Source organism: Pseudocercospora fijiensis (assembly GCF_000340215.1).
Source record: "Pseudocercospora fijiensis CIRAD86 unplaced genomic scaffold MYCFIscaffold_5, whole genome shotgun sequence".
Classification (NCBI taxonomy): Eukaryota; Fungi; Ascomycota; class Dothideomycetes; order Mycosphaerellales; family Mycosphaerellaceae; genus Pseudocercospora; species Pseudocercospora fijiensis.
The window spans coordinates 1,651,522-1,664,854 of NW_006921536.1; the positions used below are offsets into that span (position 1 = coordinate 1,651,522).

Here is a 13,333-nt window from a genome sequence, read left to right on the forward strand (position 1 = left end):
TCGAGTAGAAGGAAGTGATCGCGCCGCCAACAGTGCTCTCAGCTGGCTGTGAGCGTGCGCACTCATGTGGCGCTCCGCTCTCCTAATCATGGGCCGGACTTCGATCCTGCGCTTCATTCAAGACAGCATGCAGACAAGAGCGTCAGTAGCGGCCCAGACTGTCAGTGTGATGTGTTTTGGTTGCATGCTCTTGGTGTGGCGCCTGATGGCGGGTAAAAATGGTCCAAGAATGGATGTCGAAATCTGGAAAGAGGGTTCAGTAAGCTATTTCATGGTCTACTTGATCTCGCAATACCTACTCCATCTCGTTTCCCACGACGATGTGCTGTCTTCAATCAGAATCGTAATCACCAAGACCCAGCGATACCACCGGGGTTGCTGCAGGCGCAGAGCTAGGAGTTGCGACCGCAGGCTTGGAAGCCTCTGCAATTGGGGCAGTGACAGGCTCAGTCGTCTTCTTCTTGATTCCGAGGATAGCCTTCGGATCTTTCTTCGCTTTCGCCGTGCGTTGGAAAGTCGGTATCGCTGGCGGAGGCATCAAAATGGAGTCGTCATCTTCCAGCTCATCGCCCAGTCGCCGCACGCGTTCGCCAGTGCTGCTCTGAAAAGCCATGCGTGCCTGCTCTTCTAGCTCCCGCTCTATCCTCTCTTTTTCTTCATCCACTGTTGGAGCCGCAGGCGCTATGCCGACTCCATCTTTCTCAGCGCGCGCTCGTGCTGCATTGCGATGCCGAATGTCGTCTAGTGCGTCTGCGATTTGCATCTCTGTCTTTGCATCAAGCGTTTTCTTCTCGAGATCTTTCATCGCATCGCGCTCGTCTTCCTCCTTCTGAATGCGATCAAGCCGCTCTTCCTCGGTTTCCTCGGCGAGTTTCGCTTCTCGCCATACTTCAAAATTTCGCTTCGCTCCTCGTTCGCAAGTATAGTCCATGTTCTTGGGATCAGTTTTGAAGGTGATTTCTGCAGAACATCGCGTACACTTGATATAGAAGCGTAAAATTGTGATGTTGTAGTATTTCTCGTCCGTGGTCTCTTTTCGAGCGTTGAACTTGCGGCCCTTGTATATAAACTCGCCGCAGGATGTGCACTTCATGCTGAATGGGGCCATGAGACGGACTGTCTGGACTTTCGGTCCAGTCTGCTTTGGACCTCGCCGCCGCTCGAGCTTCGATGGATCGAAGTCTGGGGGATAGTACTTGGACAGCACTTTTCGCTCAGACATGTTGGCGGTATTGCTGAATAGGGCTGGGTGTGGATGAAAGTGTCAAGTTGTAAGGGCGGCTTGAATGTCTAAGTCATGTCATGCTGCCAGTCCAAGACTCAGATCGGCCATCGGCGTCGGCGTCAGAGGCCCGCCGACGGAGCTCCATACATACCAGAGGCTCAATGGCTTCACTTGAGCCTATTGTCGCGATAAACCTTACTTAGACTCGCTATACTACTTCCGCGCCTTGCCTCGCAATATTCTTCTTCTAGCGATACCGATACTAATAGCGATACCGATAGTAGTAGCCGCTATAACTAGTATTCCGCGCGATCTTATTCTTAGCGCAGCTTTAGCAGTATTAGCTTTAGCATTAGTATTAGTATTAGCTTTAGCATTAGCTTTAGCTTTAGTAGCGTACTTACTAGTAGGAGGAGGAGAATATTTATTATAAGTTACGAGGCGTATCGCTATAGACTCGCTACTAACTCGCTTTAGACTTCGACGCCCTACGACTATAAATACCTACGATTTCTAGTATTATAGCGCGTAGATATAGTAAGAGCTGCTTAATTAGATAGCAATACTAGATAAGAAGAAGGCGGTATTAAATAGACTGCGGAAATATAAGGCTACTAGAATTATTATAGAAACGGACTCTAGCAAGCTTGCACTAGCGCTATACTACTACTATATACGCTCTAATAACTTTAAGTGTCGTATACTTAATACTAAGGGCGAGCGAGTCTACGCTTATTATAAGTATAAGGGCAAGTCTAGCTATACTGCTAGTTTAGAGGTTAAAGAAGACGATAGAAACAGCGAGCTAGCCGCGATATAGGCGCGAGTCGAGGCTACAGAGGCAAAGAATACTACTAGTAAACTAGAGGCAAAGATTAAGGCACTAGAAGCTAGGTTCGATAAGTTAGAAGGATACTGCCTCTCGTAGTTTAAATAGCTTAAGAATAAGGCTATTATTAAGTCTCGCGATATATATACTATTTAGAAGGAGCTATAGCTAAATACGACTCGCGAGCCGCTAGCAGAAGATGTTTAAGTTAGAGGTTTTAGAGATAGTAAAAGAAGTGCGAGTCTACTACGAGTCTACTACGAGTCTACTATTCTATCTCTTCTTCTTTAGTCGTTAACTACGCTTTGTGTTCTTAGCCTATCTGTTACTAGTAGCCTGTCTGCCGCTATTAGCCTATCTACCGCTATTAGCCTATCTACCGCTATTAGCCTATCTACCGCTATTAGCCTATCTACCGCTATTAGCCTATCTACCGCTATTAGCCTGTCTACCGCTATTAGCAGCCTGTCTATTAGTAGGTTGCTAATCCTTCGATTCGCGCGACCCTTTCGGAGTAGGCGTGCCTTGCGGTATACTCGCGGTAGTATCGCCGCTTAAGTTAATTATCTTAGGCGGCTAATTCGTATCGATAACCTTCTTAGTCTATAGCTTTTCTTTCTTAATCTTAATACTATTAACTACCTTTTACTAACTCGCTATATTACTCGCACTAGTACTCGCAGTAATAGTACTTAACCGATATTTCCGCTTTTATTATTACTGCTTTGTTACAGTTTAGACAGTAGTGCGGCCGATCCTGCTCCGGATACTATCGATCCTGCCGCAGATTAGGACGATTAATATATATAGTTTCCTAGGCTAGTAACTAACTAACAATTAATTATCTTTGTATACTAGAATCGTGTCTGTCTCCGCTCTATAGAGCGTATTCTAACAACTTGGTAGCTTCGCTAAGATTACGACCTAATTAGCTTCTATACTAATTAACTCCTCTACTAGAACCGAGCTATTAGTCCTAATTGCGACGAGAACCGAGACGATTAGCTAAGGATTTCCCCGATCTAGCGCCGACCGCGACGATTCGACTTGCTACGTTATAACCGATATTTACTCGATTTATACTATTCCGTACTAGTCGGCGGCTACCTACTATAGTACCTCGCCGATACTAATATACTATATACCCGAATCGCCTAACCGCGGATTCGGTAGGTAGCTGCGCTTTAGCGGCCGGTAGCTATTTCCCCGTATCCCTAGGAAGGTACCTTTTAAGGAACAATAGAAGGATTAGTCCTAACTAGTTAACAAACTACCTTTTACTGCTAATCCGGATAGCCTCCGTAACGATACTCTACTATATAACGCTTTACGTTAATCCTACGCTTCGTTTCGCTTCTAACCCGGATAGAAGTATAAATCTATTAAACTAGCGGTCCGACCGCTACCCTAGTACCGTAATCTTAGATTACTAGATACTAAGTCTTATATCCTACGCATTTGTACCTTTATCGGCTACTACGTCCGGTATAGCGAGAATTTTGCAGTCTAACTTAGAGTAAAGTACGGCCGTATAGACCTGCTTGCCTCCTACGTCCTATAATACTACCTACGACTAGGAAATCTACTACCGTCTTAGGCTAAGATCGACGAGCTATACCTATATACCCTCGACGGGATCGACTTCCCTAGCTAGTAGGTAGTCGATAAAGGCACCTTAATACGATCGGTTAAGGAACTAAAAGTAGCTTTTCCGAATACTCGCGATTCGTACTATTATAAGTAGTTTTTCCCTAAGGTATACTCGCCCGCGGACATTAAACGAGTACGAGTAAGAGAGTAATGCCCGTAGCCCGATCCGGCTACTTATCGCTCGCCTTCTTCGCGGGTACCGGAGTTTTCGCCGATTACTTAGTAGGCGGCGTCGTTGCTACTATCCTCTCCGAGTAGGTATCGACCGCCTAGAGCTACTATCTATTCGAAACAACTACGCGCGCGACGTCCTAATAATTATATAGATAGTATATTGCCCTCTATGTTTCTACGTAGACTGTTACTAATAAGGATCTCTAGCGATAAATCCTCGCCGTAGGAATCCTCGCTATACCCTCTACTAGATAATAGATAAGGCCCGATAGACCGCAATTATAAGAACGCGCCGCGAGGCCGCGGGCTAACGAAGGGAAATCTAGGCAATAGCGAGCCTCGTAGCTAGCACTAGCGTCCGCTATCTATAGGGTTTACGATAGAGCTAGATCGTAGCGAGATCCGTAAATAACTAGACTAGTAGCGCCTATATGCCTTACGGGAGTTAGTACTACGTCGAGGTATTATCTTAGATAACCGCCTCGCCTAATTTCTTATAGAACAATGCCTTTCTCCTTAACCGGATTAGACCGGTTCCTAGGCGGGCCCCGAAGACTACGATAATAGTCGCGACGATCGTTCGCATATCGTAGGTAGCGATCGTTCCTACGCTAGCTAGGACGATCTAGGGTAGGAGGACCGCGACGGCTACTATAGCTACGAGTTCCGAGAGCAAGTCGAGGACTATCTTAGCCGGCGTTAGAGGTCGCGACTTAAGAGAGCCGGTTTAGTTTCCGAGAATAGCCGCCGCGACTCGCTATAGGATCTAAACGACTCGCCCGACGGCTAACTAGCTAGCTATAGCCCGCGGTTAGGTCTAGACGGTAATTAAGGCTATAATTACGCTATATATAGCGGAGGGAATACTAGCGGAGATCCTCGCTACTACTAGCAACTAGGACGCGATAGGAATGCTAGCTAGATAGGCAAATTTGCTCCTAATAATCTATATAATTACTAGCAAACGTACGCCTAGGGCTAGGCCGCTCGTAAGCCTAAACGCAACGGAAATGCTAGCTAGGCGGGCTAATTTATTCCCGATCTACGTAGTTACTAGCAACCGTATACCTAGGGCTAGGCTACTCGGGAGCCTAAACGTAATAGAAACGCTGCCTAGACGGGCTAATTCGCTCCCGATCTGCTATATTACTAGCAAACGTACGCCTAGGGCTAGGCTGCTCCTAGCTAGATACGACAATTCGCTCCCGATAACCCTCGCTACTATTAATAAGCGCCGCCTCGGGGCTACGCTACCTATACTAGAGGGAATATAGGCTAGTTACGCTAATTTCGTCTAGATAATCCTCGCTATTACTAACAAGCTTACTAGCAAGCTTATACCCTAGGCCCTTATACGCAAAATAGTAGCTCGTACGACGCTAACCGATATAATAGCTATATAGAGTATAGCGAGCTAAATCCCGGTTATTAGCGTAAGAACTAGAAGGGAAAGTATCGCGCTCGCGGTTCCTCTTCGCTATCTAATAGCTCGTCGAGCGACGATAATAGCTACTATAGCGGAAAATATAGCGCGCATCGCCGGGCTCGCTATTATCGCTATTATAGAGATCGTTCCTCGTCTAAATTAGACTCCGAAGAACCGGCCGACTATCGGTACCGTCCTAGGTTCGATCTAGCCCGTCTAGGATTCTTCGACCCGACGCTAAGTATAACGGAATATAGCGATAGCGATTACGCCTTAGTAGGCAATAAAATAACCTACTAATCGGTATACGCCTTTATCTCGGCGACTAAGGACTATATATATATCGTAGGATTAGAGGAGGTTCGCCTTAATATTTCCCTTTGTTTCCGCGGAATTATATAGACCTAGTACTAGGCGCAGATTTCTAGTTAAGATCGCCGCTATCTTCGTAAGGGGTACGGTATTAAGCGTTAGTAAGAGAAGCTTAGTAAGCGCTAGAAGGTTTCGGCAGTAAAGGCGATAAAGCTACTTAACTAGTAGTCGTATAGATAGAAGGATATTAGAGTAGGGAAGTCGATTACGGACTATATCGTTACGACGATAAGGTTAGCGAGCGACGCTAGCTTCGGTAAAGAACTGCAGATCCTATAGGCCTATCGCTATTTAGAGCCGCGTTTCTAGGAGGCTCTATTCGAACTAGACGAGGATACGACGACGGACGAATTCGTTATAGCCTACGAGAAGAAGTTCTATATATAGGAGTAGATAGCTACTAGAGGTAAGAATCGTCGCTAGCCTAACTATTAGGGAGTCGGTCGCGATAATCTACTAAGGAGAGCCGACGGTGCTTAGAATTAGAAGGATAATCCTAGTCGAACTAGATCGTTAGGCGAGTATCGCGCCTGTTTTAATACTAACAAACAGTAGAATCGTCCTAATAACTACTATTAGAACAATTAGTAACCTAACGTAAGCGGAAGCGAGCTATAAAAGAAGTTCTTCCCTTAGAGGGATCTAAAGCGCCTCGATAGGGCCGCTAATACGAAGCTGCGCTAGAATAATCGTTAATAAGCGCACTTCGGTAGCGAGGAAGCCTCGGAGCAGATTCCTTCTAAACGGGCCTATTATAGGGCCGAGGACGCTAACCTAGAATAGTTATAGAACCGGTCGTAGGACGCGGACGACTCCTAACCCGTTAAGTAAGGTTACTTCGGCGACCTAGGCGAAGATATATATTATTTAGACCCGTATTAGTCCGAGTATAGTGCCTACTTTAGCGGTATCGGTACTCCTCTCTCGCTCGCGGCGGAAGTCCCTTAAGAAATTAAGGTCCCCTCTAGTATTCGTCTATATCTTTTGTCCGCCTACGCCTATAAGATATATAGTTACAAATTCGCGTCGAGAAATCTCTTATACTATTACGTTCGTGCCGGCTACTCGAAGAAATTAGCGCCGCCGCCGCCTATATAGCAAAGATTGCTAGATAACCCTATAGTTTACCGATCTGTAGCGCTGCCGTTAGTATAGCGCAGCTACGCCTTTTGTAACTTTTAGTATATAACGTTTTCCTACCGATTTTCGCCCTAGGGCGCTATAGAGTAGATTTGTTTAGATACTAGCTATACTATAACTCTCGCCGATAAAGCATTCGTACTTTAGTAGCGCCTCGATATCTAGATTCTCTATCTTCGTAAGCCGCTTAAAATTAGGGGTATCGTAGGAGCTTAGGCTATATCTAAGTATATTTAGTTAGATTTTTATATACTATTATAGCGTACGGACGGCACGGTAGCGCTCGCTTATATAGTCCGCGAGGTTTACCTAGTCCCGAGTCTAAAGGCTAAGGTCCTATAGGGAATAGACGCGGTCGCTATTAAAGGCATAAAGATTAACGTACTAGCGAGGAAGGTTACGGTAGCTAATTAGGGCAACGCTACCTTTAAGGTTAGCGTAAAGCAGAAAAAGGGTAAACCGGTCTTAAATCGCCCTATCCGCGTAGCAAACGATATCCTACTCCTACCTTATTTAGTAACTATAGTCCTAGTTAATTTTGCCGGCGATCTACTACGATAACGCGACTTCTTACTAGAAGCAGGATTAGTGCTGCAACTATATAGATCTACCTAGGGATTGTCTACTAGATCGCCGCCGTTAGTATCGGTATATAACTAGTTAGTAGACTCGTCCTTCTCGTACGCGCAAGTCCGTAATAATTCTACCTCCGAAGCACTTCTAAAGGCCGGCTAGCGAATTAGTACGCTGCTAGATTCTATCTTCGAAGGCGCTTTTTACGTAGACGCCGAGGATTATAGGCTAGCCGCGCTAAATCTAAACGCGCTAATAACAATAGCTAAGCTCGAGTAGAAGCACGACTTAGGTATAACTATCTACGGCGCGCCTAATCGGGCCGACGCAATCGCCGTAGTAGTAGAAAAATATCCTAAGCTCTTTACGGATCGGCGCACGATTATTAACATCCCTAAGTCTAAATATATGCCGATTCCTACAACCCCTAACTACCTTAACAAGCTCCCTCCGCTAAAGGTAATTAATTTAGGAAAGCGAGATCGGGAAGTAGTCGATAAGATATACGAAGATCTCTATAACTAGGGCAAAATAGAGTTTACTACCGAACTAACACCCTTCGGGTTCCCTGTATTTATAGTTTAGAAGCGCGTATCCGATAGGAAGGGCGGCAACGTTAATAAGCCTAAGGCGGTAGTAGACATTCGCGCCCTAAACTATATATCTATACCGGACAGCTACTAGATTCCGCTCTAAGCCGACCTATTCGGCCTCCTAGTAGGATGCAACTATATTAGCACTATAGACTGCCTAACATTCTTCTACTAATAGGGAGTACGTAAGGAAGATCGCTATAAGCTAGCGATTAATACCTACCGCGGGTAGGAGCAGTTTAACGTAGCTATTATAGGCTACTCGAATAGTATCTAGTTCGTTTAGCGGAAGCTAGATCGCATCCTACGCGACTGTTAGGATTTCGCTTAAGCATATATCGATAATATCGTAGTATTCTCGCGGACGCTAGAGGAGCATCTACGCTATTTAGAGGAGGTCTTTCGCCTATTAGACGCTATATCTATTAGTATTAGTCCGAAGAAGACATTTCTCGGCTTCCCGTTAGCGACATTGCTAGGCTAGTACGTTAGTAGGCTAGGTCTCGCGACGAGCGATAAGAAAATCGCTGCGATTACCTCGCTCTAGTTCCTAGAGTCCGTCTAGAAATTAGAATACTACCTTAGCTTAACTAACTAGCTCCGTTAGTATATACCCTATTACGCGTAGATAGCCGCGCTTTTATAGGCCGAGAAGACTAGATTGCTTAAGGGAGCCCTACTAATAGGCAATAGAAGATAGCGGCTCGTCGCGACGACTCTATTAGGAAGGAATCTAGAGCATCGCCTAGAATTAGTTAAGGCATTTAATTACCTCTAGTCTATATTTAGATCGCCTAAGTTTCTCTATTATTTCGACTACTCTAGACGACTTTACGCTAATATAGACTCTTTAAGGGAGTTCGGGTATAGCGTAGTAGTCTACTATATTAAGGGCGATCCGGAGCCGCTCTTCGACGAATACGGCAAGGCGCAACTATTCCCTCGCTACCGTATCTAGCCGATTCTGTTTCTTAGCCGTAGATTAAGTAACGCAGAGAAAAGGTACTAGCTAACCGAGCTAGAATACTCCGGGATTGTCTAGATAGTAAGAAAAATCGGCTATTTAATACACGCTTTAGCGTACCCTACTACGATCTTTACGGATTACTACGCCGTAGTAGGCCTTACTAACTCGGTCTCGCTAACTACGACGACCGATACGGGCAAATAGAACCTTAAGCTAGTACGGGCATCCCTATACCTGTCCTAGTTTCGTATTAGTATAGTATATCGCCTAGGCCGCATCTACCTAGTTCTAGACGCTCTTAGTCGCCTTCTCGGCGACCTCGAATCCCCTAAGAAAGATCCGGAGGCGGAAAATCTAGATCCCTTTACGTACTATAGGTACGGCGGTTTATCTAGTCTAGGGGCGTTCTATACAATCCTAGTAGAGATAGATCTAGCATTTAAGCGTAAGCTTTCGCTAGCGTACGAGCACAACGACTACTAGTCGATAGTATAGCGACTAGTACGCTGTACGCGAGCGCGTAACGCGCTCGAGCGCTTATATCTCGATAGAGTAGATATCCCTACCGTTACGAAAGACCTAGTTCCGTACGATAAAGGCAAGAACCCGTTCGCTAGGGACGAGTTTAGCAACCCCTTAGGGATTAAGTTCTTTAAGCGAGACGACCTACTCTACTGCCGCGAATCTACGGCAGGTCGTAAGCGTTTATATATCCCTTAGTCTATAGTTAAAGACGTATTTGCGTAAGCGTACGACGATAGGCACTATTAAGGGTTCTATCGCTACTACGACCGGCTTTAAGCGTCTTTTTATATCTAGGATATAAGTAGGAAACTCCGTAAATATATCGACTATTACTAGTAGTGCCTCTTAATCTAAACGTAGCATTATACGCTATATAGCGAATTACAACCTATCCCGCTAACTAGAGGCGTCTTCTATACCGCTACGGTAGATCTAGTAACGGCGCTACTAGTTAGTCCTAGTAGTATAGATGCTATCCTTATATCTATATACAAATTCTCTAAAAGGGTAGCGATAGTCGTAGGTCGTAAAGATTAGGAGGCAGTATAGTAGGGCGTAGCGTATATCGACTACCTCTGCCTTATAGATATAAGCTTCCCTATAGTAATAATTGCCGATCGAGATCCGCGTTAGCTCTTAGGCTTTATAAAGGGTGTCTTCGACCGATTGCGTTCTAAGCTACTAACTTCTATAGTATACTACCCCTAAACCGATAGGCAATCGGAAAGAACAAATTAGATAGTTAAAACCGCACTTCGATACTAGCTCTCTAAATACCTAGGCGAAGATTAGACGTAGTATATCGCTTCTCTCTAGGCTACGTTAAATAATTCCCGTAGCGCTATAACCGGATAGTCGCCTAACGAAATCGTAATAGAGAAGCGTACAAACCTAGACTCGATTATATACTTAGACGATTACCCGGACGAATTAGCGGCAGCCTAAGGTAGGATCTAGAAGGAAGCCTAGGATGCGATAGCGTAGGGAGCGATAAAGATAAAAGAACGATATAACGCTAAGTATAAGCTACTAATACTACGTCCGGGCGACAAAGTTATGCTTAAGCTCTCCGTTAGGCTCGGTTATTCGGGCTATAAGGTTCTAAGGTAATTACAGAAGTTCGGCTATCGTCGCGAAGGTCTATTTAAGGTACTCGAGCGTGTCGGTCGGCTCGTATACCGTCTCGAGCTACCGCCGATTATAAAAATCTATCTAGTAATCTCTATCGCGTATCTTAAGAAGGCCCCGTCGGAGCTAGATCCCTTTAGACGAAAGGCTAATTACGAACTACTACTAGTAGCTATAGAAGAAGCACTTAGCGATTGTAACGAAGGAGATTCTTACGAGATAGAGAGGGTGTTCGATAGACGCACAATCGTTCGCCGTAGCAAGCCGATCCGCTAGTTTCTAGTTAAGTAGCTCGGCTATAGCGACGCCTATAACGTTTAGTACGATATCGATAATCTAGAAGCCGCGCGAGAATTAGTCGAGGCGTTCGAGTAAGCGCATCCCGAAGACGAGTAACCGCCTTAGAAGAGTATTAGAAGAGTAGTCTAGAAAACGCGCTATTGTTAGCCTTTTTTAGACAAAATGTAGCCGCGTCGGTCCGAGCGCTAGCGCGGCAACGCGGCTTCTACGGAGTCGTAACGCGCTTATACCGGTAGCTAACCTATTCCTACCGCGCTATCTTAGACTCTAACCGTTATCGCAGACGGTAACCGGCCCGAGTTGCCGATAGTCGCTATCCTATCCGTACTATTAGTATTAATTTTAATATCCTAATCCGGATTCTCGATTAGAATATATTCCTTACCTTTTTATAGTAGAACGTCGATATTTAGTTTCGCTCGGCGAGCGCGATATTAGAGGCGCCTACGATAGAGCCGGTTCTAGGAGAACCGTTATAGTAAGTATAAGAAAAGCAAGTTCTCGCAGTAGGCGTTTCCTTTAGAGAAGACGTATAGTTTATAGTAGACGATATTAAAGCATATATTACGAAAATTGCCGGCCTACCGACTTAGACGGTTAGCGTTAGAATAAGCCTAATATATACTAATAGCCTTTTAGAGGATATAGGAAACGGATTGTTTGCAATTACCGAGACTAGAAAGGAAGGCTATCGTTGCTATAAAGGAGGCCGAGATCCCCCCTATTACTTGCGCTAGAAGAAGGAAATACCCTAGGAAACCGCCGAAGCCCGTAGGTAGATCTTAGCCTATCTTTTATTAGGCGACTTATAGCTCGTTACTCTCTACTCAGCGGTAGCTAAGGCCTTTGCTTAGCCGACCTACTCTGTTTTCCTAGCTGCCGAGGCACTCGTTATAGACGGCTACGTCTTTCTCCGTAACGGCGCATACTATTATATTACTAATAGAGGCGTAGAATACTACGGCTAGATACTCGCCGACCGCGAGGCTAAGCGCCGCGTCGCCCCTAGCAATAGCCTATTTATTACCGGCCGTACCCTAGAGGTTGCTAAAGACCCCGAGGATAGCGAACTCGACGCCGGTTAGGAAGATATTAGTTAGGATGCTAGGGAGAATAGAGCCGATAGTAACGAGCGGAGCGGCGATCGGGAAAATACTAGAGAAAAGGGTAGTAGAAACGACGCTAATAAGGGCGAGCTAGATAGTAATTAGAAGAAGAATAAAGCGTAGCGGGATAGTACTAACTTAGAGGACGATTAAGGTAAGAATAAGGCGGACTAGATAGAAATAGAGGACTACTTCGCGGCCTATCCTAACGAGCCCGGATTAAACAATACTAGCCTAACGATTAGACAATTTAATACGGCCTAGCGTCGCTAGTTCGCTAACGCGAGACTAATCCTCCCTAATTTAGCCCTTAAGCTGCCGCGCGATGCGAGTTTTGCCTACTTACGCGCCTATACGCTAGTAGTTATCGTAGTAGCGAACCCGACTTACTCCTTTATGAAAGCGAGTTAGAGAAGCGCTATCGAATCGCTTACGACTAGGCGTAATTAGAGCGCGACGTTAGTAGCCTATCTGTTCGACGGCGCTTAGTAGGACACTCTACTACTTCGCGGCTATTAGATCTTCTAAAAGATCGACGCTATCTAGCGCGATAACCCGGCTTAGTTATAGAACCTATACCTCGATACGTAGGACTTCGTACCTAAGAGCGCTAATACTACGGATGCGATCGAGGGAGAGTATATCTAGCGCTATCGACCTAACTACGCGTACCTATAGGACTATACTAAGGGCGATACCTATTATTTGCGTTACAATTAGTATAACCCTACCGCCGATATAGGGCTAGACGTACTAGAAGCTCTAAGGGACAGATACGAAAGCGTATATAAGACGCTTAATAAGGCTCTTAAGGAAGCACGCGCTCGGTTAATAGGCCTAGAATATTCGATAGATAACGGACCGTAGGTAGAGCGTACGTCGACGTTACGAGTAGTACCGGCGATCTTATTATCGTTAGAATAATTAACTTTACCTCCGCGGTCTCCGTAGCTACTACCGAAGTTGCTAGGATAATCGACTTTAGCGCAATAATAATCGACTTTACCGCCGCTATCTCCGTAGTTCCTAGCCGCACTACTAAAATTGTTATTACCTGTACCGTAGCTACGATCTTAAGCGCTATTCTCGTACTCGTAGGCCCTACCGACATCTCGATTACGCGCTTAGCCGGCGTCTACGCGTTCTCGCCTACGACCCGCGTCCCTAGAGGCGCTACTGCTAGTACTCTAACTATTACGATCGAGACTACTAACTAACGATATAATTACTAAGCGAATTATTTATTTCGCTCTACCTTTGCCCGATCGTCGGCCCTAATTATACTAATTCCGGCGCGACGCCGAATTTACTTAGTACTAGCGTAC

General features: G+C 45.4%; 1 protein-coding gene across 1 annotated transcript; it reads right to left on the reverse strand.

Annotated features, from left to right (window-relative positions):
- Positions 1-331: 331 nt before the first annotated feature.
- MYCFIDRAFT_32651 (uncharacterized protein) lies at positions 332-1,222 on the reverse strand (the record flags this gene model as incomplete). The annotated part of the gene is made up of 1 exon (XM_007928774.1): positions 332-1,222. The coding sequence occupies one exon, from the start codon at positions 1,220-1,222 to the stop codon at positions 332-334; it is 891 nt and encodes a 296-aa protein (XP_007926965.1).
- Positions 1,223-13,333: the final 12,111 nt, after the last annotated feature.